The following is a 24,356-nucleotide window of genomic DNA, read 5'->3' as shown; positions in this document are numbered from 1 at the left end:
CACCAGGCTTGCGGGGTGGTTAAGAGCAAGGAAGGAGAAAGGCACACTTTGGGGTTCATCAGAACAAGGTAGGCAGCCGCTGCTCCTTCTCAGGGTAGGATACAAAGGCTAGCCCCAGACTCGTAGCCTAATGCCTGGGATCTTTCCGATTTCAGCCAACCAAAAAACAGCTGGGAATCCTTTGCCACATAGTAAAACGGGCATCCCTGGTGGCTCAGTGGTAGAGAATCTGCCTGCAAAGCAGGAGCTGAAGGAGATGTGGTTCGATCCCTGGGTCGGGAAGATCCCCTGGAGGAGGGCATGGCAACCCACTTCTGTATTTTTGCCTGGAGAATCCCACAGACAGAGGAGCCCGGTGGGCTACAGTTCATAGCGTCACAAAGAGTTGGACATGACTTAGCATGCATGCGTGCATGACCCTTTATACTGGTGACAAAAGCAATACTGACTGAGCGTTTGGTTAGTGAGAGGCTCAGCACTTTCCTGGACTGAGTCTAGAACTTCCCATCAGGAAGATGACCCAAAGATGGGGGGACTGCAGGTCCACAACTTCTGAGCTACAATCCCCAAATCCAGAAAGCTCTGAAAACCTAACATTTTTTGTCCTAATGGCAGTTGGCAAATGCCAGCCTGCAGATCAAATCAAGATTTGTCTCTGGGTGGCCTGTAAGCTAAGCAGAGGTTGTTTACATCTTTAAATGTTTTTTAGCCACTAAGTCGCTAAAATGCTGTTGTTTTTAGTCGCTGACTCTTTTGTGACCCCAAGGACTGTAGCCTGCCAGGCTCCTTTATCCATGGGATTCTCCAGGCAAGAATACTGGAGTGGGGTAGTCATTCCCTTCTCCAGGGGATCTTCCTGACTCAGGGATTGAACCTGTGTGTCCTACATTGCAGGTGGATTCTTTATCTGAGCCACCAGGGAAGCCCTGAATGGTTGAGACCAAATCTAAAGAATTCATTCATGACAGATAAAAATGAAAAGACTTTCTCTCCATAAAGAAAGTTTGATTGGCACACATCCATTCTGATTCCTTTACTTATTGTCTGCAGTTGCTTTTGAGCTTCATTAGTTGTCACAGAAAGTGTATGCAAAGTCAAAGATAGCTACTATCTGGCCCTTGACAAAGTCTGCCCATCTCTGATCTAATGTGTTTGGCAACAAAACCTGATCCAACTGGATGTGAGGCTCTGTACTTGCTATTTATCCCATTTGGTGCAAATAGTTGCCTGTTTCCCAGCAGAAGTATTGCATTTGATCACAAGGCTGCTTTAATCAACTGAAGGTGTTAGGTGCTGTGTGGGACATGTGGGACATGCGCCTCGCAATTTTTCTAAAAATCTCAACATATTCTGAATTTTGAAACACATCCACCTGTAAAGGTGTCCTACAAGGAACTAGATGCGTTTTGCTATCCCCTACTTGACAAAGGTGGCGACTCATAAGTTGAGCAACCAGCTTATGGCTCACGCTGAAGCTATGGGGCAGGGAGGGACTCATATACTACAACTGATTTTCTACTTGCAGATCCAAGCTGGTTGTAATCGGGCCGCCCTCAATACCCAGCCCCTCAGTTTCCAGGTCCAAGATGAAACGGAACAGGACCCTATGGTCCTCCCCCTCCTACCAGGTCCTCAAGCTGCTTTTTGTCTGTGGAAAAATTTTAGCCAATGAATGTTTAATCAGAGGAGTGAGAAAATGCAGAAGCAAAGGAAAGCAGTCAAAGAAGACTACATAATAATAGTTTAGTCATTAAGCAGAGTCAAGGGCCTTTAGCTCCTTCTCAAGGGCAATAGATAATATCCTGAGCCATATCCTGTGAGCTGTCTTACATACTGAAATCCCCCCCAGGTGGAAGACGTTAACGACATGATGACCAGACTGTAGCCATACATAAGCTGCCACGGTTCTGAGAATGGGCCCCAAGGAAATGGGAACAAACCGACCCTGGAACTGAAGATTAACTGTACTTAAAACAATTAAGATGATGCTGGTCAGGCCACCAGTGACCAATCTGAAGATGACCACCACAGCTGGCTGTGCTGTTTCTACACGTAGCTCCCTCTTTCCGTCTATAAAAGTTCTTACCCACTGATTGTTAGCAAAGAAGGGGTAGCTGGCCTTTGGACAGGACTCACCACCCCCCCGGTTGCTGGCATCCAAAATAAAGCAAACTTTCCTAAACCAGCTTTGCATTTCTATTGGCTTTTGAGGGGCGAGCAGCCAGATCCCCACTTGTGGTTACAAAGAGATTGGTGCCTTGATCGCATCCCACCCGCCAGCCCCGATGGCGACGCCTAGAAGAGTTAAGACTCACCGGCAATCTTTCTCAAACTCCTTAGACTCATCCGTGCAGTGGAAAAACTTGCCCTTGAAGAGCTGCACGGCCACCACGGCAAAGATGAACATGAAGAGCATGTAGACGATGAGGATGTTGAAGACATTCTTGAGAGAGTTCACCACGCAGTCAAACACGGCCTGGTGGGTCAGGCGGGCGAGTCGGCGTGAGGAGGCTGGGAGCTGGCCCAGCCTCCACCTACAGCAGCTCATAATATCAAAGTACATGATTCCCATTTTACAGAGAAGGACATGAGCCAAGGCCACGCAGTTCTGAGAAGTAAGTGTGGGGGCTGCACCTAGTTCTGTGTTTTTATGCATCACAACCCCCCAATTCTAACCCCTGGGAAATGGGGGACACTTCTACGAGCTTCTCCAAGGTAAGCTCATGGCTCTTCAGGGCAAGAGGAGAGATCGTCGGTGGAGAGGTCATTTCCTGTTCATTCTGTGTGTCCCTGCCTCACGGTCCCTCTTCTTTCCCAGCATCTGGAGTTGTGCAATCTCCTCCTTTTTTTGCCCACCGATCACTAGGGGGCGCTCTGGATTTGCGAGTTGACTTCACCTGCCCTGGAGATTCTGCCTTGGGTAAGATGAAATCTTTCCATCATCTTGCCAACCCCCACCCTCCGCCCCCCGCCCCACTCTGCTCTGAATCACAGTGGGTCCTAACTACAAGTAAGCATCAAGGGTCATCAAACCTACTGGAAACGCATGTTAGCTTTACTGGCTTTCCCCAGGGGACAGAGTGCATAGCTTTCACAGGGGTTTCAAAGGGGGCTGTGACCTAGAAAATCGGGAAGAGCCACTGAACCGACTACTGCTGGATTCCACGTATTTCAACGCAAGCCGGCTTTCAAGTCCAGAAAGTAGCCACATTTTCTCTTTGAATAATTCATCAGCAAAAAGGGGACATCGAATCATTATTTCCCAAACCATGGGGGAGGAGCCCACCACCAGTGATATCAGACAATATTTTTAGGTCCTTACAGGAGCCACAAATCAAGTAACACCGATCACATGGTAGCAAAATTATTATAATTCTTTCAATCTTTTTGAGTGAAGGAGAAAGTCTTCCTTAGTTGTCGCTGTGGTAATAACATTTATACTTTTCCTTTTTATACTTAGGGTTTTTTTTTTTTTTTGCAAAACAGAACTCGCAGGATAAGTTAGTTCTCCAACCAGGGATGGAACCTTGTGTCCCCTATGTTGGGAGTGTGCAGTCATAACCACTGGACCACCAGGGAAGTCCCTATACTTTTCATTTTTTTAAGCAAGAAAGAACAAGCATCCATACTCAACATCTTTGTCAGGCAATTCTTCTGGGCTAGATTTTGAGAACAGATATTTTTTGTTAACAGATATTTAGTTTTACTTTCTATGAACAGTGGATTCTGGTTTTCCAACTTGAGAAACTTGACAAGCATGTCCTTTTAAAATTAATCTACTTAAGTAAAAAAAAATAAAGTCACTTGACTTAAACATTAAGAAAGATAATACAGGTGCAACATAAGTTGAAACGGGGTGTTTGCATGACTAAGCTTCATATCCTTTCTTCTTTCCTTTTTTTTTAAATTTGAAATGGCAAGTTTTTGGGAAATGCTGTTTCGTGCTGTTTTGGAACAGGAGATATTGGAGCCTAGAATAGGCAGGTGAAAAGTTTAAGGTTATGTGGGACCAGAAACCTAGTTTCCTGCTTCCCAGATTTGGGTTGTGCCCTGTTTTATCCACATGATGCCTTCATGGGAATTAGGAAAAGGAGTCTCAACTTTGCATGAGACATTTCACCTAATGGAAAATTACCATAATATACAGAGTTTGTTCCATTAACTCACTTTACTGCCATCTACTGGAAAATTGTAGTAATAAGTATATCCAACATAAAAAGTAGCAGCATCCCTTTCAAAGCAGTGTCTTTGAGCAGTGAGCAATCTGCTCAACCGTACACGGCAACCCTGGTAGATCTCCCATATACCCCGATCTCACCTTGAGCTTTGGCAACCGCTTGATGGTTTTAAGAGGTCGTAGCACCCGGAGGACTCGGAGGGATTTAATGGTGTTGATGTCCTTTCCTTTGCTATTGCCACTGTGAAGGGATGTTAGGATGGGGAGAAGGGAAGAGAGGGATCCAAGGTCAGGCTGGGTGGGGGGTGGCCTGCAGCCGCACGTGACCCCAGCCTCCCAGGCTTAGGAATCTGGGGTAAACCTGGCATAACCTTGCCTTGCTGAAAAGCAGTCAGTTCCCCTGCTACATATGGGCTCAAGGGTTAGTGAGCAGATGGCCTTCTGTGGTTCTTGGGTTTGTTGAGGGCCCTCCACTGCTGGGCTGGGCCTGAGCAACTGCATGGGGTGTCCCTTAGATCCAGCATGAAGGAGTTGGCCCTTACCCTAACCTTGTGTGCTCTCCTCGGAGCTGGTCTTAGTGAGCTTTTAGAAAATGGGATGCCCTCACCCCCACTTTTCCAACAGGATCCACAAAGTCCTTAAAGTGGCATTTAAACAAGAACTCTCCTCCCCCACCCCCTGCCCCAATATTCCCTGAACCCACGGAGCAAAAAGAACTAGAACATCAGATGCTGATGTTGAATCACTGCCTCATTCTTTCAGGGTCTCTTAGCTCATCTTTGTCAGATTGCTGCATAAAAGTCCAACCCAGGGTCTACTGGGCATGAGTCCTAGCATTGTAGATGCCATGACACCCTTAGCCAACCATAATTCAACCCCCCCCACCCCACAGTGAGGAGGGCACTGGGTGTGGCCATCAAAGGCTTGTGATTAATGGAACTCACCACCCACCCAGCTGCCCAAGCCAGAAACCCAATAGTCATGTTCATCCTCATCCCAACAGGTCACCCTCCTACACATGGCCACCATCCTAGGTCAGACCCCCCATGATCCACCTCCCAACTTCCCCCTCCCCCCCAACTCTATGTCTCTCTCTTCTTCCACCTTTTCTGCACAGTGACCAAAACTGTCATGTCACTTTCTTGCTCCAAACCCCTCTGGAGCATCTGAATTCCTAGCAGTGCCATCTTTTAACTTGGCATTCAAGGCTCTTCAAAATCTAGTCCAACTTACCTTTCCCTTTGCATCCCCATTGATCATGACACACCCCAAACCCCAGCCACACGCTCTGGCTTCTGTTCCTGTGGCTAGAACTGCCCTTCCTCCACTGCTCCATTCACAGAACTATGCAGCCTTCAAAGCCCAAGGTAAATGTCCCTTCATGTGACAGCCTCTGCTGACTGCCTCTGGGTTCTGCCAAACCCCAGTGCTTATTCAGAATCGCTTTTGTTTCTGTCACTGGCTCTGGCTTTAGACAGCGTGTGTGTGTGTGTGTGTGTGTGTGTGTGTGTGTGTGTGTGTGTGTGTGTGTGTGTGTGTGTGTGTGTGTGTGTGTGTGTGTGTGTGTGTAGTGTGTGTGTGTGTGTGTGTGTGTGTGTGTGTGTGTGTGTGTGTGTGTGTGTGTGTGTGTGTGTGTGTGTGTGTGTGTGTATGCTCAGTTGCTCAGTCGTGTTCAACTCTTTGTGATCCCACAGACTGTAGCCCACTGGGCTCCTCTGTCCATGGGATTTTCCAGACAAGACTACTGGAGTGGGATTGCCATTTCCTTCTCCAGGGGATCTTCCCAACCCAGGGATGGAATTTGCATCTCCCGCATTGGCAGGCAGATTCTTTCCCACTGAGCCACCTGGGAAGCCCTGGCTTTAGACAGAAAATTCCTCCAAGGCAGAACTGTGGTTTATCCTTTTACGTGTTCATTTTCCCTTTAATCTTGGTTCTTGTCTCTGCTCCCAGCACATGCCTGGTGTGTAGTTTCAGGACACATGTGAATGGATCCAGATTGGAGTTCTTTGGGGACCAGTTGAGCAAACATCTCCCTATAGTCACCTCTTGGGTCATGGATAGAGCTGCCTCAGAGACATCCTCCATCGTGTGCCTGTCTATCCAGGTGCAAAATCATTTTTAATGACTTTTTTTTAAGGGTTCCTTTCTCTCACTTTTCAGAGAAAAAGAGAATTGGACTTTAGCCTGTCAGGCACAGCCATGCTCCAGGATTCAGCAGTCTGAGCACAGTTTTTTCTTTATCTAAACCAAATTCATCTTTATTATCTCAAAGCTGTGTCCCAGTCGCTGAGATGCTTTTAGGCGGAACACAGACACAAGTAACAGGATCACACAGGGAAACAGCTATGTTTTCTTCAAGTTATCTTTCAGGCTTTCTGCTTTGGTCAGAGAGGAAATCCCTGGTAAGTGTTCAGATGTGTCCAATGCCTCCCTGGTGGTTGTGGTTTAGTCGCTAAGACATGTCTGACTCTTTGCAACCCCATGGACTATAGCTGGCCAGGCTCCTCTGTCCATGGGATTTTCCAGGCAAGAATAGTGGAGTGGGTTGCCATTTTCTCCTCCAGGAGACCTTCCTGGCTCAGGGATCAAACCTGAGTCTCCTGCATTGGCACATGGATTCTTTATCTCTGAGCCACCAGGGATTCCCTTAATGTCTCCTTAGCACTCACTAATTTCCCTTTTAACAAAGAACCTAGCTTGAATGCAACAACTTGTAATGCAACTGTTTCACTTTTGTTGAATTCACTTTGCAGTTGCCATTCTATCTGAGGTCAACGATACTGGTTGTATGGGGATGACATAAGGTCTTCTAGCAAACTGCAATGAAGCTTAGACTCTATGTTGGTGGGAAAAAAGTCAAGCAAGTGGACATCTAGGTTGTAGCAGAATTGGCTAACATTTTTTTTTTCTTTTCTTAAAATTTATTTCTAATTGGAGGATAACTGCTTTACAATGTTGTGTTGGTTTCTGCCATCCATCAGCGTTGAATTTGGCTAAAATCTTGATGCACCAAACTGCTGACATTTGGGAACACGCCTCCTGGGGCACACCTACTCATCTAAAAAGGAATCTATGGCCATTGTGGGTGTGTCTCTCTCCCAGGAGGCACATCTCCCTTGGGAGAGGCTGAAATAATCCTCTTTGTTGAGACACCAAGGAGAATGTTCCTGGCAGTTTGGTTCCTGAGCATGCAGGAATGGCTTGATCAAGGTATTCTCACAGAAAACAACCAGATTTTCGAATCACTTTGTTGAGACTGTAGATGTTTCTGGAAGAGGGGAGTCCCTCCTCTTAAAGCGCAAGCCCTCATTGTTTGGAATGTCCATGCTTCTCCCACCTGGGAAGTTAGACATTCACTCCCCTGATAACCACCCACCCAGCTTTTCTGCCCTACTGAAATCAGATCATGGGGAGAGCGCCCTCCATGCCCATTACATTCTCTGCCAAGAACTGGGCTTAACGGTGGGTCATGGTGAGAGGCAGTGGGCAAGACCCCTCCAGGCTCAGGCTCTCTGGGGAGTAGGCTGAGGGGCTCTGGTCACTGCAAGCGACAGGACGGTGGCAATGACACGGAGCTACAGAAAGAGGCCCAGAACCAACATGGCTGCATCAGGGCATAGAGAACAAGACAGAACAAGAGAGAGAGAGAGAGAGGCACTTTACCGTGTACTGCTCCTGGTGAGGTGGCGTCGGAGGGAGAGACAGGTCGTAAGCGGCCTCAGAAGAAAGAACACAGAACACGCACATACACGCACGCACACCTGAGCGCTCCCTTGCCCCGCCCGGGCACCAGGAGGGGCTGCCTCAGGCTCGTGGCTCCGGATGGTGTCCATCCTTCCATCTGGAAGACCTCCGTTCCGACCCCTGCCCTTGGCAGGCTCCTGGCACTGCCAAACAGCACCGAGGAAGCCAAATTTTCAAGTCGCAGGACAGCCAGAAAGTTAACTACCGAAGGTGAATTTGCCACTGAAGGTCACTGCCAAGAGCTGGAGAAAAAACCCTTTTCTCCAGGATTTCTGGGACCGGAAGACTTTAGAATGTCTTTTTTCCCCCCCAGCCACTCTGTGCTGCATGTGGGATCTTAGTTCCCCAATCAGGGACCGAACCTGCAACTCTAGTTGCATTGGAAGTGCAGAGTCTTAACCATTGGACCGCCAAGGAAGTCCTTTAAAATGTCTTGAAGGGGATGAGCTTTGGAGCTGGGGAGACCTGGGTTTGAATCCCAGCATCGCCTTTATTTTTGGGTGTTTGTTTTTGAACTAATTTTCTAATAGATTTCACCTGGGATGAATGGGCGCTCGATGAGTATTGGAATAAAGCAAACAGATAAACAGGAAGTACCTATTCACAAAGCAAGAGGAAAGAATCCAGCTGCTTTGAGTTGCTCTTAATTATTGTCCTCATCTGTGAAACAGCCCTTGGGGATTCTGAGGTTTGATAACACAGTTAAGGCCCTGACTTGACCCCCTAAGTTATGAAGAAGAGAGAAGGCCGCTAGGAGTTCCTATTTGGGATGAAATTAAGGGGCGACTCTCAAGAGTCTTCTGGGGAAATATGGGCCTGGGGAAACCTCTCTGCACCTGGCAGTGGCCCCCTGCACAACTCATCTTTGGAATCAAGGCTCAGTCTTATTACGGCCCTCCAACCATGACTGGAGATCAAGGTGTGAGAAACTTGACCACCATTATTAATAGAACAGTGGAACTGCCAAACAGATACTCTTCAGAATTTCCCACCTGCCCCTCCTTTTGAAATTAGTGATATTTCTAAAAATATAATGGTTTAATGCCTACAAATATTCCCATTGGATTTTTCCTCCTCCTGCTACCTTTTCATGTTACCTCAGTGGTTCTCAAAGCTCAATGTATCTAGGAATTATTGCATAGACAGAATTGTATAGATGCTCCTTTTTGGATTATTGAGGAAGGTGTTTTCAAATTTATTTTTTAACTTTGAAAAACATTAATCCATGGCTTGTGGGATTATAGTTCCCTGACCAAGGATAGAACCCATGCCCCCTGCAATGGAAGCTTGGCATCTTAACTACTGGACTGTCAGAGAAGTCCCTGGAGAAATCTTTCAACGACAGTGATTTCTGCTCAACCTGATGGATGACATAAGGTGTAATATGTGAGTCTTCTGAATGTCACTGTGTCTGCCTGCGGGAGGGTGGTACCATTACACCCATTTTCCAGATGAGGCAGCTGAGACTTAGAGAGGAAAAGTGATTTATCCAGGGTCACACAGCCGGCAAGTGACAGACTGAGCTTCAAACCCAGGTTTATGTATCTTGCACTCTAATCTTCTATATTTTTCCATTTCATTATACACACACAAAAGAATGCCTTCAAAGGTAGGGCCTGTTTTGAGGAGGATAATAAAAAAAATGACTTCCTTCTTTGGCTTCCTTGCAGTTGGGCTCCTGAGCATGCAGGAGTGGCTTGACCAAGGTGCTCTGCCAGCTGTGCTGGCCTGCTTTGCGGGAGGAGTGGCAGCGCCAGATGGACTCTTGGCAGTGAGGGCAGGATCACGATCCGCCAGCTGCTGAGAAATGTCAGTTGGCCACCCCGATGCATGGGCACAGGGCGTGATGTCATGTGTGGTGACTCATGAAATGGTGTGTTAATGGTGGTTGCATGGACACGGCACACAGTCAGTAGATGGAGCAGGACACATACACACACACAAATACACACACACGGATATTGGGGGGAGGTGCAGGAGGGGTAGAAACCAACACAAGAGCTTTGACACATCCTTTGGAAGACCACAGGGATCATCTTCACATATCCCAGACGGGGCCACAATCATAGCACTGTAGAATCCTTGCCTCCACCCCAACAGGCCAGAACAGCAAGATTCCTTTTGACAAAGAAGGGAATAGTCTCATGCCCTCTTCCCCTGGACTTCTAGGCCTTGCTGGAGACTCAAGGAACCCAGCTTGGCCAGGCTGTCAGGTCTCATCCTCCTGATTTGTGAAAGTGTCCACATTCAGGGCTGAGAGTTGGGCGGCAATCTTGAATCTGACAGCTGAACTCAACCTTAGTGATCCTGCCTGCATGCTTACTCGCTCAGTCATGTCCAACTCTTTGCAAACCCACAAACTGTACCCTGCCAGGCTCCTCTGTCCATGGGATTCTCCAGGCAAGAATGCTGGAGTGGGTTGCCATTTCCTCCTCCAGGGCATCTTCCCAACCCAGGGATTGAACCTGTGTCTCCAGAGTCTCCTGCACTGCAGGCGGATTCTCAACCGCTGAGCCATTAAGCCCTTAGTGATCTTGCTAGACTCATTTCCCCCCACAGTCTCTCTGGCCTTCAGTTTCCTCATGTACAAAAAGGGAATAATAGAGAAATTCTTGCATGGGGTTGTGAAGATTGAGTAAGTGGAGGCTGTTACTGTCATTACCCAGTCAACTGTCTCAAATTTATGGGGAAACTGAGGCAAGAGAGGTTCAGGGACTTGTGCATCTAGAGAGAAACCAAACAGGCTTGCAGGAACCTTTTTCTGAAACAATCAGGTTCATTTCATACTTGCTGGGGACCTCAGCCTTGTCTATGAGAAAACAGGCACACAGGACAGAAAATGTGAATTACAAGAACAGAAAGAAAGGAAGCAAAAGACTCTGGGATTGGGCACTCAGTGGAGGCTCTCAGAGCATCCCTTATTCCTGCCAATACGACATCTATCTGGTAACAAGGAAAGGCCTTGTAAGGCAAGAGATCTTCTCAGGTAAGAGAGGCCAGGAACCTGAAGCCAAAGGGAGGACTCTGAAACTTTTCTGGGGAAAAGAATAGCAGCTTGAGGGCTCCTTCTCTGGTGGAATGGCCTCAGGCATGCAGGAGTTGCTTGATCAAGGCACTCCACCAGCTGTGTCTGGCCTGTCGCCCTGCCCTGGAGGGGGCGTGGCAGGACCAGATGGATTCTTGGCAGTGAGGTGGGGAGGGTGTGGCAGGGGTGGGGTCTCAGAGCCTACCTATTCCATCCCTATGACCCTCACATAAAGGCTCGCCCCGGGTTATCAGCCCTTCTAAAACCCCAAGAACGTCCCTAACACTCGTCAGGATCCCACTGGCAAAACTGTACACATCCCAGCTCCTCCAAGACGTATAAGTTCACTGAGACTCATGGGGATGACATGAAATCCCTTTCCAGACCCTTTCCTCAAATAGGAATTTAAAAAACAATTTGAAACAGGGATTTTCAAGGGCATGGACTGGCTGGCTTTATGCCTGTAGCAACTTCATAAAACCAGTTTCAAAGGTTGACTCTGCAAACATGCTGCCAGATTTCTGTGAGCTGTAGGCTCATTTTGGATGCCCTTGTATAACTTTATATTTAAAACGAAAACTCAAAAAATTAAAAACACAAAGTCAGCTCCCTGTGGCAGATTCTTCTGCAAACATAAAAGAATCCTTTTGCTGATAGATTCTGGGTGGAAAAATAATTTTGTTTTTTGCAGATTAGGTTTGCTTCAAATTGAGTCTAATTGTAGCTTCAGGGAAACTAGGCCCATTATGGCAAAAGTTCTATGACTGAGAGGCTTGTTTCCCAAACTGCGAGGTCAAACGGGGGCTGGAGGTGCGACAGGGCAATGGCGGGGGCCCCCCTCTTTGGCAATGAAACTTGTTGGCTCCCACAGAGGTCTGGAAGGAAAGTTCCAAGGATGAACTGATGGGTAGCAGACACTAATTCTATTGTACTACACCTAGGGGTGTAAAACAGAGGGCAAAACCCACCACCCAGGCCAGGCCACAGCGGGCAGGGGGGTTGTGTGTGGAGATGGATGTGGTCTCTTCCTTAGCCCTGGGGGACTTGGGAGCTGCTGGGCAGATGTCATCCTGGAGGGCTGGAGGGAGTGTGGGAGGGGGTGCCTACCTGCACTTGCCTTCCCTGGTCCTGGACACCACCCCATGGAACATGGTGGGGACCGGGTCTTTGACGCCAGAGTGAATGGTGGAGTGCCGGCCTTCTCCAGGCCATGTGGCTCAGGTTAGGCAGAAGGTCAAGGCAAGGGAGAGGATGGAAGGGAGAAAAAGAGATGGGAGGAGAAGAGAGGGAGAAGGGAAGAAACGATGGGGGAGGCTAGGGAGGAGAAGAAGGGAGGGGGAAGGGTAATGGAGGCAGGGAGGGGGGAGAGAGAGAGCAGGAGAGGGAGTCAGAGAGAGGGAAGGAGAGAGGAAAGGGGCAAAGAGAGAGAGGGAGAAAGACAGAAACAGGAGCAAGGGAGGGAAGGGGATCCGAGATGGACTCACTCCAGGCTTTTCACAACTGAAACTTTCTCAGAACCTAGCATGGTTCCTAACTGACCTTGTAGGAGTTGCTCAAATAACTGATGGATGGAGGGACAAGCATATTTAATTACATTCTCATACACACAGTGTATTGCCTTTTAAAATCTTTTTTGAGGGGAAGAAATTTGTGCTCACTTGATAAGAAACCAGTTGTACCTTGTTTATATTTTATACATCTAACTCCAATGAGGCTGATTTTTTTTTTTTTTTTGGTCATTTTTATTAATCAGCATTCTGTGAAATTTCTATGTTAAATCCTGTACTCACTTAACTATTGAGGTTCAGTGTTTCTTACTGATTTGTAATTGCTTTTTATATATGAAGGCCATGGATGCCTTGTTTTATTTGTGGCAATCTTTCCCCTCTAATTTGCTGTGCACTTCACTTTGATTATTATTACTATTAAATCTACAGGACATCTTAATAATAATGTCGTCAAACTTCTTAAATCTTTAAGATGACTGCTATCATTGATGATCAAATACTCAAATACTTAAAAAAGTGGGAGAGAAGAAGGGGGAGAGGAGGGAGGGAGGAATAAAATAGAAAGAAAAGGATAGAAAGAGAGTGGACCGAAAGAGGAGGAGAAAGTAGAAGATAAAGAGAAGGAGGTGGGAAGTCTGGCTGGAGTCAGAAATACATTCAGCCTCCTGACTTTCATGGTACATCTCCACCAGCTCAGAGGTTTCAGAAACTCTGGAGATTTCTAGCTCTTCTGACACAACTTGACCTCATTGTGTTCCCAGGAGTGGCCCACTTTAGCCCTTAAATTGGAAATGGGTCACCACGCTGGCCTCCTGACAAACCAAGGCCTCATTGTTTGGTCAGGGGGCCATTCAAGGACTCCTCCAGGTCTGCTGAGAGGGGATCAGGAGGCAGAGGCACAGAGGAAGCCCCTGATTTCTCATTATGTGGGTGAGGTGGGTCTGAGTCCTTTTTGAGACTCCTTTTTAGGAATGATCCAGTGTGACTGGGCACAGACAAGGTCTGTAAAAAGACTTGTTTCTGGATTAGGAGCTGATTAGGTTTTTCGACCCTGCCCCAAACATCTATGACTTGAGGAATGTACTGCTAAGTTTGCTATCAGGGCCCTAAGAGCTAATGGCTACTCAGCCCTTGGATGCCATCTTGGAATTGCCACCCAGAATTTGGGCACCATCTTGTAATGGCTACTAAGCCTTTGGGTGCCATCTTGGAATGACTACTGAGCCCTCAGGTACCATCTTAAAATGGCTGCCCAGAATTTGGGTGCCATCTTGAAAGGGCTACTAAGCCTTTGGATGCCATCTTGGAATGGCTGCCCATAACTCAACTGCCACTTTGATATGGTTGCCCAGAACCTGGGCACCATCTTGGAATGGCTTCTCAGCCCTTGGGTGCTATTTTGGAATGGCAGCCCACAACTTGGGTGCCATCTTGGAGTGGCATGATGAGACATGACCTTTCAGAGTGTCCTAGGACTGCCAGGGAAGTTCAAGACACACGAGGGGAGTCATCAGGTCTAGAATTACAGGGCCTTCAGGCATAGGGTGGGGGTCCAAATTCTCATGCACATTCATTTCCTGATTGTCTTTTTAGGGGCTCCCCAAAGAGACAGCGGAGCTTGTAGAGCAGAAGGAAAATGAGATGTCCTGGTGGGGCTAGTCTACAGAAAGCAGCACAGCGAGGGGTTGGTGGCATGGCTGTGTGAGGAGGTAGAAGGTGGGGGCCCTTCTCCTTCTTCCTCCATGGTGGCCATCATGCAAAAGCCAATCGAAGCTCTTCCTGGTAGCATGCGGATGCCTCCCGCCACCCCAGAGCCCCCCTTTCCCATCTCTACACCTCGAGAACATGTCCCCTGATCCAGTGGGTTGGGGGTGGAGGGACAAAGTGGTAAGTGGAGTCTTCAAGAGGAGACTTACGTGAAGGCAAAGGCCACCAGGGCCCCACTGACCACTATGAAGTCGAGAATGTTCCAGAGGTCACGGAAGTAGGCACCCTGGTGCAGGACGAGTCCCAGATCGATCATCTGAGGAGGGAGAAGAGACAGTGCTCTGATCCCTCATCCTCACCCTGGGGAGTAGTATCTACCCTTTTAGGCTTGGAGGAGGGGCCATGGGAGGAAGCATGGTAACCAATGGGACCACCTCATCCTGAGGGGATGGGTCAGAGGCCAGGGGACCTGGAGGAGGAGTGAGAAGCCCCTGCTCAAGGCTGCTTCCCACCTTGGGAAAGGTAGTTCTGACTTGCTGGTTCTTAGGTCAAAACTTCAGGGTCCCCCTGGCTCCTCACCTCATATCAGATCCATCAGCACACCTCATTGGTTCTACTTTCCAAACCTTCTAAGAATCTGCCCACTTTTTACCACCTCTGCCACCACCCTGACTGGTTCCCATCATCTCCTGCCTGGACCAGAGCAATCACCTGCTCCCAGTTCTCTTGGGTCCCACCCACCCTACTCCCCCACTCCCACCCTGCTCCTCCTTTCAAGTCTGACCGCCCACAGAGGCTAGAGGGTGCCTGTGGACACCTGAGTCCAGTCACATCCCTCTGCTCAGGACTTTCCATGGCTCCCACCTCACTTGGGATAAAAGCCCAAGACCGTCCTGTGGCCCCCAAGTTCCTGCTAGATTTGTCCCTGTCACCTCTGCTCTCATCTCCCTGCTCTGGTTTCCCCACTCTCCTCTCTCACTTTCAGCCACATCAACTTCCTTGCTGTTCCTCAAACACACCAAGCATTTCCAATTTCTGGGGTGAGCCTCTTGCACCAAGGTGGCACTCTTGAGAGTGAAGAATCCTGTGGAGACCTGGCACTCACCTTGATCACCATCTCAAAGGTAAAGACGCCTGTAAAAACGTAGTCAAAATATCGCAGCACCTGCAGGGGATAAAAGCAAGGGGGCAGTGGATCATTGGCTTGCTCCAGCAGAGCCCCTGTGAACCTAGCCATGGCCCACTGGGGCATGTGGCCTCAAGCAAAGTCCCCAAGGAACAGAGTCTCCACCCACATGAGAAAATGCTGCAGCCACGTACAGTGGGGCAGGTCCTGCACTGCACAAGGGCCCCTCCCACCCTGTCTGGGTGCAGATTTGTATGTTGTGAATGAAACTGTCCAGCAGATGGCAGCAAAGTCCTAACAAAATCATTGTTAAGGCTCATTTGCATACCAACTGGAAGGGTGCCTTTTTTTTTTTACTTTCCCAAAGCTCTATATGGACTAGAAGTGGCCTCAGGAAGTTCAGGCAAGACTCTTACCTCTTTTGGCAACAAGTCTGATCCCCCAGTGTCTCTGACCTTCTGGTCTCCTGGATGAACAACTGTTCCTGCATAGAGTTTCCTAAACATGATGAGCCTCCAGGACAGACACTGGGGCCAACCTCACTGCGACATCCATTTCCTCCCAAGTATGCAGCCATACCCTCATCAGAGTGGGTTGATTCTCCCTCTCCCCGCTACCTTACACAAGACCAAGTATTAGTGGCTTCTGGATGGGCAATGTCTTGCACTCTGGCCTCTTTCCTGGCCATGCCATAGCACATCCCTGGTGTGACCCTGGCATGAGGATGTTGAGTGGCATGAGGATGCTGGCAAACTGCCCAGCACGCGGTAACCCGAGGGGCTGACCTCAGATCTGCCTTGTAGTGAGGGCTGTTAATTACTGAGCAGGCCACCAGAGGGCGCCTGTAAGCACACAAGTCGGATCACTGCCCCCTTCTCTGCTCAAGAACCCTCTATGGCTCCCACCTTACTCAGGGTGAAAGCCAAAGTCCTCTGTGACCCCTCAAGGCCCTGGACAATCTGTTTGGTCACCTCCCTCCCCTCACCTTGTCCCATTCCCCTGGCTCACTCCACTTCTGCCACCCTGGATATTCTTACCTCAGGGCCTTTGTACAGGTTGTCAGCCTGGAATACTCTTCCCCATGTTCCACCTGATATTCTCTCTCTCCTCCTTTATGGCTTGGCTCAAATATCACATTCCTGACTGCCTGTTTAAAATTCCATTTTCCTGAAGCTTGCAATCTTCCTTACCAAGTCTACCCCTTCCCCTACATTCCTCACCCCTGGCACTTATCACTTCCTGGCAAACTATTTGTTATAGTTATTAATAACATCACTGTCCATCTCCCCCACCTGAATGTCAACCTCACAGGGGCAGGGATGTCTGCCTGTCCCTGTGCTGTCTCCAGCTTATAGCACAGGGCCAGGCATACAGTAGATACTCAAGAAATGCTTGCTGAATGAACACATGAGGCTGGAGCTGTACTGGGTCCTGCAGGAGCTGGACTCTGTGATCTGTGTGGTCACAGCTCACATTCTCATTATGCGTGGTGCTTGAAGGGCCCTCCGAGACCAGAGTGGCCAGGATAGCTGACTTCCTGGGATGGGTGGCAGGTGCAAGGGCTTGGAAAGTTCTGGGAAGGCTGAGGGGATGGTGGTAGGAGAGCATTTCAGGGGTACCAGGCAGCTGAAACAACATGGATAAAGGTCTGGTTCTCTGTGAGCTCTGGGAATGGAGGGACTATCGTACACCCTGTCAATCCTTGATGTTTAGCTCAGCACCTGGCACATGGGAATTGCTTATTAAATAATTACCAAATAAAGCAATAAATGAAAAGAAGGAAAGCAGCAAGGGGGTAGAGAAAAGGTAGGCCAAGTGGTCAGATGAATGAAATTCTGGAGAACTTAATAAATTGAGCAGGAGGAAATCAGAAGACCAATAAATTAGGTTCAACCATATCTAATATGTAGATCCTTTTGACTTCTACGAATGGCAATTTTCTGTGGCTCAGTGGAATCCAAAATTCTCAGTCTTATTTATCATAGGGAAATACAAATCAAAATCCCGATGAGATTCCAGACCCACCAGGTTGGCTAAATGAAAGAACCAACAGCACCAAGGGTTGGCAAGACTGTGGAGCAGTGAAAGCCTTGTACGTTGCGGGTGTGTATCACTGTATCACTCAGTAAACATTCTGGCCACAAATTTGGGGCTGACCATATGCAAATTCTATGATCCAGAAACTCAATTTCTGGTTTTATACCCTGGAAAGAGTCAAGCCCAGGGGCCCCACGTCAGGAGTAGGGGGTATGGTGACAGCATTCTAAACTGCAGACAATCCAAATACATGTCAACTGGAAGATGGAAAAACAAATTATGCCATAGAGGGGAATATTACACAGCAATGGAAAAGAATGACTGTCACCACCCAAGAAAATAAGAACTCATCTCAAGGTTGAGTGACAGAAAGAGATGCACAGAATTATTCCATCTGTTCAGTGTTAGAAGTGGGAAGAAATAAATTCTAGTGTTTAAGGACGCATGTGTAGCTGGGAAAATTAGAGGAGCTAGGAGATGCTCTTTCCAGAAGAGAGGGCAGGGATACCTCTAGGGTAGGGTTTTTTAAATACTGTTGACAATAGGGGTCAGATTATTCTCTGTGGTGGGGCTGCCCCGTGCACTGCAGGGTGATGACCAGTGTCCCTTATCCCTACCCTCTTGATGCTAGTAGCAATACCTCTGCCTGCTCCAACTCATGACACCTGAACATGTCTGCAGACCTGTTCCTGCTTGTGAACCCAGCTTCACAGGGAAGGAGGAATCGAAGAGGGGCCTGTGGTTGAGGTCTGTTTTGTTCTATTAACACTTCTTGCCTTGGGTGGTGCTTACATGGGTGTGTGCACTTTAAAATCCTTGATAAATGAATGGATTGTATGTGTTCTGTTCATTTTTCTGAGGCCTGTTTCAGACCAGCTAATGAACAGAACTTGGGGAGGGGTCCCAGGGTGTCAGCTGCCAATAAGGCGCCACCATGCACTTGAAGAGGGAGGGCTTTAAAAAATTTTTTTGGGGCATGTGGGATCTTAGTTCTCCAGGGATCAAACCCACACCCCCTGCAATGGAAGTGTGGAGTCTTATCCCCTGGATCCACCAGGGAAGCCCGGAAGAGGGAGGGCTTTGGGGAGAGATGCTTCAGCTGGGAGATGGAGTGATGGGGCGGGGTGGGGGAGCCAGAGCTTTGCAAATGCTCCACAGGGGGCTGCTCCTAGTCCTGTCAGGGTTCTCTACAGCCCCAGGAGCTCAAGGGTTCCCCTGGACCCCCCCATGCCCATAATCTCCCTGCCAGAGATGACGCCTGCTCCAGTCTCCTAGAGTCAACAGGGGGTTTGCTGACCTCTCTCGGGACGTCCCCTCCCTGAGCCTGGCTCCTTGGGTCCTAGGGGGTGGGGGAAACGGGCAGTAGGAGATAACAGAGTGTGGCCTCAGCCCTGCCCTGGTACCAGGTTCCTCTGGGAGCCTTGCTCTAATTATTTCCTTCCATCTCCCCTATCAGGTCCCCAAGGGTCTTGCTAGGCCTGTGAAGGCAGGGAAAGTGCAAAGTAAGCTGCAGACGGGCTTGATTTATGGGACTTGCCAGCCTGGCCAAGGCTCCTAACCTACTTAGTGAGGGCGGCAGGCCTGGCTCCCAGTGGAAAATGGTTCCTATGTGTGGGGGGTGATGGGGGTAGAGAAAGGAGCTGGGGAAGATGGTACAGCCATCAGTCCAGCCTCTTGTCACCTTCTGGCCTGCTGATACCTTGGTTTCTCCTCTCAACCACACTCATTTCTGCTTGGCAGGACTCAAGCGGGGACATGCACACAGTAAGTGCTTGATAAATGGAGACATTTTGAGGGAAGCATTGGGAGATCTAGGGCGGGCAGAATTGGAATTCTGCTGTGTGACACCAGACAGGTCACTTAACCTCTCTGAGCCTCAGTTTCTTCATTTGTCCAATGGGGATACCCCTAGCATCTGGGGTTGTGCCTGAAACACGGCAAGTGCTCAGTGGACAGTGGCTGTTAGCAGACCCTGGGTCCCCAAAAGGAGAGTTTTTTTTAGCTCTCTTAGCCCTCTAAAATCTCAAAGTTTAGGCTGTGCCCAGCTAAAAGTTTAGATTGTGACTGAGTCAAAGGGCTTCCCTGGTGGCTCAGATGGTAAAGAACCTGCCTGCAGTGCAGGAAACCTGGATTTGATCCCTGGTTCAGGAAGATCCCTGGAGAAGGGACTGGCAACCCACTCCAGTATTCTTGCCTGGAGAATCCCATGAACAGAGGAACCTGGCAGGTTACAGTCCATGGGGTTGCAAAGAGCTGTACACCTCCGAGAGACTAACACTTTCACTTTTCTGAGTCAAAACAATCCTTTCTTTTAAAACTTCAAGTCAGAATGAAAAAATCTATTTGGTGAGACCTGGCTGCACAGGGGATGCTGCTGGAGCACCTTCTGCCTTTGGACTCCCCCACATTCTATGCGGAGCTTGTGCCCTTCCACATCCTGCCAGCCTCACTCTCCTCACCAGAGATTCCAGCAATTTTCAGCCCCAGCCACTCTTGGGCCATCTCTTCCCCACCAGGCACACAGAACCACTGTCTCAAGGAACATCGTTCATCAAGACCAGAATCAGAGCTTCCCCTCCCAACTAGTGGCCACGGGGGCTGTGCCCAGGGGTGACCCTAACATTCCTTCCACCCCAGCTATCAGCTTTTTACGAGGCAGGAGAAAGTGACAGAGGAGCTGGGCTGGGAAGGAGCCTGCTCGGTGAGACTCACATTGTTTCGTGGTGCATTGGGCTGAACAGGATCCTCGGCCGCCAGGGCAATGCTGCTCATGGCAATGACCATGAGAATGCACATCTCAAAGTAGCGCAGGTTCAGGATGTAATGGCACAGGCGGCGAAGGCTGTTGAGGACAGGTAGATGTGCAGAGGTCCACTCAGACAACAGGCTCTTGAGCCCTTTTGTTCTGTCATCTCCTTATATCACTTACCACTATCTGAGATCTCTAACTTCCATGGTCCCACACCCAATAGAGTATCAAGCTCCTACCCCAGGGGGCCCTCTTGAGGCAGGGGAGCCCTCCACAGGGGAAGATAATTCCCATCTCTGTTTATAAGTTCCTGTCACTTCCAAACCACCCTCCTGGAACATCTTAACTCACAGACTGAGTTGAAATACTGTCCTTGAATCTGTAGGAGATGAAAAAGCTTTCTATGCATAAAATGTCATATAGTCAAACCAAACTGGAAGATTCTGGGTTAAGTAGATTTCTTTTTTTTTTTAATTAGTTGAGTGACCTTAGGCAAGTTATTGTACCTCAGTGTTCTCATCAGTGAAACGACCATAATAATAGTATCTAACTAATAAGAATGTGAGGATCAAAAGAGTTAATATATGCCTGGTACATGGTAGGGGCTCCAAAAAGTTAGTTACTTAAATTATGAATTGCAGGCCTTATCAGTGCCTTTAATACACTAATGAGACAATAATGAGATGATTAACTTAAGTGGACTAATAATGATAAAAATATCATGAGATTGTATGAATAGCTGCAGGGCTGAGTGCCTAAGAACAGGGCTGTTGGAGTCACTTGCTTGCTGTTTGACTTTAGGCAGGTGATTTTGCCTGTCTGGACCTCAGTTTCTTCATCTGTCAAATGGGGATAAGCAGAGTACCAACCCCTATAGGGTTATTATGAGAAAGGTTTTTTTATTTGGAAAGCATTCAGAGAACCATGTCTGGTGCTGAGTGCCACATAAGAATTTCTTTATTAAAATAGAGAATGGCAACCAAATAAAAAAGCAAACACACAGGCTGAGTCTCCAAGAGGCAGGTTAGAGGAAGCCGTTTCCCCTGCAGCTTATTTGACGTGATTCTTCTTGGTGTCAAGAAGCATTTTGAGGGACCAGAGTTTTAAGAAACACCCTTTGGAAAAATGCAATTCTAAAACAACCTTTGAGCCAGCAAGACATAGATGTGGTAAATTTCTCCCCTAAATAGTCTGGCCTCCTCAAGGCCCTCCCAAGACAAAGGGCCATGGAACTCAAAGACCATCTACCCAGAATCCAAACCCTCGTGGAGCAGAAGTTAGGAGCAGAGCTCAGGAACCAGGGCTGTCATGTACAGTTGTAAACGTTGTGCACTGCACAAAGTAGCCATTTCTACAGGACACCTCTCACAGCACAGACAGTGTAGATTTGGGTATTTATGATAATGATTTTCTAGCTGATGGCAGGAGGGGGTCTTTTCCAACAAACCAGTTGGAATCAGTTTTTTGAAATAAGTACTTTATAATAAGTTTCTATCTTATACGACTTAAGAAAGGGACATCATTTTTTAATTGCTCAAAAGTTCTCTATGGACTAATGGTCTTAGAGGCGACTCTCCCCCATTACCCTTTGTCTGGGTCTGCCCTCTGGCCTGACTTTCACTGCCCCAGTGGGAGCTCTGGGCCCCCTGCCCTGGCCATGGGCCATACTCACGGGTTGGTCGTAGAGAGGATAAACATGGAGCTGTAGGGGGGCATGGGCTTGGGGCCGTCTTCCCCAGGGTCGTCTTCCTCCTCCTCTTTCTTCTCTTCCTCCTTTTTTGGCAGTGGGTCTGGGTTGGCGTTTTTGTTCACTGTTGGGACAAGAACCAACACAGGGCTCCCTCCACAGTTTCCCACCTCTGATCTCCTGCCTAATTCCCAAAGCAGGCAATAAGCAGCTGACACAAAGTGTCTACTATGTGCCAGGCACCCTATTATGGCATTGAATCCTCACTTGACCCTATGAGGTTGGTACTTTATGATCTCCACTTTACAGATGAGGAAACTGAGGCACAGAGAGGTGAAGAGACTTGCCTAAGGTCACACGGCTGGGATGTGGCAAATCTGTAATTTGAACCTGGGCAGCCCGGCCCCAGAGGGCTTGCTCTCAATCACTCTACAGCCTTGAGTCTGCTGTGACCTTTACCGGATATTAATACAGACCTGTCCTCAGTCCCTGATGACCTTCATACTGTCACTTGGAGGTAGGCAGGGTGAGTCCCCAAAGCTCCACTTTACAGATGGGAATACTGAGCCCCTCCCATAGTCAAAATGCAGGATTCCCCTCGTTAACACCCCTCTCCTGACTGAGGCGAGGCACCACCCTCCTGAGCATTGATCCCGCAGCCTAGTTGCACTATGGGTCTATGGATAGGCTGAGCCTTACTGAGCCTCAGTTTTTTCATCTGTGAAATGGGCACAATGGCAAGATTTATGTTATACGACTGTGGCAAGGATTTACAGGGTAAACTTATGGACAGCTCTTGCATAGAACCGGGCTACTGCTATCATCTTAAAAATAATAAACCCAGGGGGTAATTTCCAAATTTCCAGTGTTTCTCAGATCATCATATTACATGTGAGAGGTTTTGGGAAGAGGCAAAAACAGCCAATTTCTCAAGGTCCTAGACCTGCACTGTCCGGCATTTGAAATGTGGCTAGTCCAAACTGCGGTATGCAGTGTGAAACATGCTAGATTTTCAAGACCGAGTAGGAGAAAATGTAAATATATGTAATAATAATTTAAAAAGCATTGATGACACACGGAAATGTTAACATTTTGGATATAAATCAATAGCATTTTGGGTTAAATATAATTTATTATTAAAATTCAGTTCATCTGTTTCTTTTTATTTTTTAAAATTTTTGGTCACACCCTGCGCCATGTGGGACCTCAGTTCCCTGTCAGGGATTGAACCCCCGCCTCCTGCATTGGAAGGCAGAGTCTTAACTACTGGACTGGCAGGGAAGTCCCTCTTTTTTATGTTTTAAATCACTTATGTCTTTCTTCCTTCTGCCCCCCTGCTTCCTCTCTTTTCCTCCCTTCTCTTTTTTAACATGGCTACTAGAAAGTTAAAAATTACACAGGTGAAAAAAAAAAAATTTCACAGGTGGCCTGCATCACATTTCTTTTGGATGGCGCTGGCCTAGAGAATTATCTCACTCCCCCCAAATTTCCATCAGAGGAATCTGCTGACCCCTCACATATGGGGGCTTCCTGGCTCTCCTGTGGGAATTTGGGATGCAGGAAAATTTGCTAACCTGTCGTGTACTTGCCAGGCATCATATCCAAACTATCTCATTTAATTCTCCTAGCAGCCCCTGTGGGGGCAGGAACGACGTCTCTACCCATTTTCCAGAAGAAGCAATTGAGGCCAGAGAGGTGGAATCACTGTCTAGAGTCCCTTAGCTGCGCCTCTGGGGATGAAGCCCAGGGGGCCAGCTCCCCTGTCCAGGGATGTGTGAGATTGGGCTCGTACCTTGGACGATGGTGTGGTTGAGTGGGGGTGGGCAGGCCGGGGGGATGTCCACTGTGGTGTGGTCAGGTTTCCTGGCAGTCTTAGCTGAGTTGGCCTGGGTGCTGCTGGGGTTGGTGACGATAAGGCTGTTCTCAGGGGTCTTGGGGGGGCCGGGGTTGGACGGGTTCCCCGGGTTGTTGGCTGTCCGGCGGCTGACGGCGTTCTGAGGGTTGGTGGCTGTGGTGGTGGGGCCCGGCGTGGGGCCAGGCTCCGTGCTGTTCCCCATCTTGGCCGGGCTCTGGGGCAGGCCGGAGTGGCTGAGGCTGTCGTGGGGACTGGCTGACTCCGCCGTGGCCAGTTTGTTGTTCTTCATGTTGTCGATATCCTCGGCCAGTGGGGGGTCTTGGCGGCCCAGGTCTTGCTGGATCGGCCGCGTGGTCGACAGGTTGGGGCCTGACACGGGGACCCCGGAGCCCTGGTTCTCTCTGCAGCAGGCAGGCCAACAAAAAAGAACCCGTAAGCGAGTTAGAACATAGAGGGGACGTGTCTGGATCCTGCCTAAGATTCCAACATGTAACACTGGCCGTCAAGGGGCTGTGTTCTGAAATTCTCCTGTATCCGGTCTATTCTCGTTAGGAATCAAGACGCCATGGGGGGCACGTCCCTGGTGGTCCAGTGGTTAAGGCTCTGCACTTCCAATGCAGGGGATGCGGGTTTAACCCTTGGTTGGGGAACTAAGATCTCACATGTCACGAGGTGCAGCCAAAAGATTAAAACAAAAAAAAAGACCCCATGGGAACGTAAGTGCCCACCTCTGCAGGT

General features: G+C 48.5%; 1 protein-coding gene and 1 long non-coding RNA gene across 4 annotated transcripts in view; one reads left to right on the top strand and one right to left on the bottom strand.

Moving 5' to 3' along the window:
* Nucleotides 1-24,356, bottom strand: part of CACNA1A (calcium voltage-gated channel subunit alpha1 A) — a 250,656-nt gene that overhangs the window by 49,613 nt on the left and 176,687 nt on the right. For all 3 annotated transcript variants that reach the window (XM_081495595.1, XM_081495594.1, XM_081495593.1), the window contains 7 exons: nt 23,556-24,019; nt 21,749-21,887; nt 20,040-20,169; nt 15,270-15,329; nt 14,374-14,480; nt 4,319-4,418; nt 2,316-2,476 (listed from right to left, as the gene is read on the bottom strand). In XM_081495595.1, the coding sequence (XP_081351721.1) occupies nt 2,316-2,476; nt 4,319-4,418; nt 14,374-14,480; nt 15,270-15,329; nt 20,040-20,169; nt 21,749-21,887; nt 23,556-24,019 (1,161 nt within the window). The remainder of the gene's footprint in view (nt 1-2,315; nt 2,477-4,318; nt 4,419-14,373; nt 14,481-15,269; nt 15,330-20,039; nt 20,170-21,748; nt 21,888-23,555; nt 24,020-24,356) is intronic.
* LOC145508599 (uncharacterized) lies at nt 13,350-19,818 on the top strand. The gene is made up of 5 exons (XR_014055463.1): nt 13,350-13,392; nt 14,051-14,344; nt 15,150-15,288; nt 17,276-17,393; nt 17,962-19,818. It is a non-coding gene; the product is annotated as an uncharacterized LOC145508599 (long non-coding RNA).

The sequence above is a fragment of the Giraffa tippelskirchi genome, chromosome 6, assembly GCF_054371585.1.
Source record: "Giraffa tippelskirchi isolate mGirTip1 chromosome 6, T2T-mGirTip1v1.2.pri, whole genome shotgun sequence".
Taxonomy (NCBI): domain Eukaryota; kingdom Metazoa; phylum Chordata; class Mammalia; order Artiodactyla; family Giraffidae; genus Giraffa; species Giraffa tippelskirchi.
This window is presented reverse-complemented; position numbering and strand designations above follow the sequence as displayed.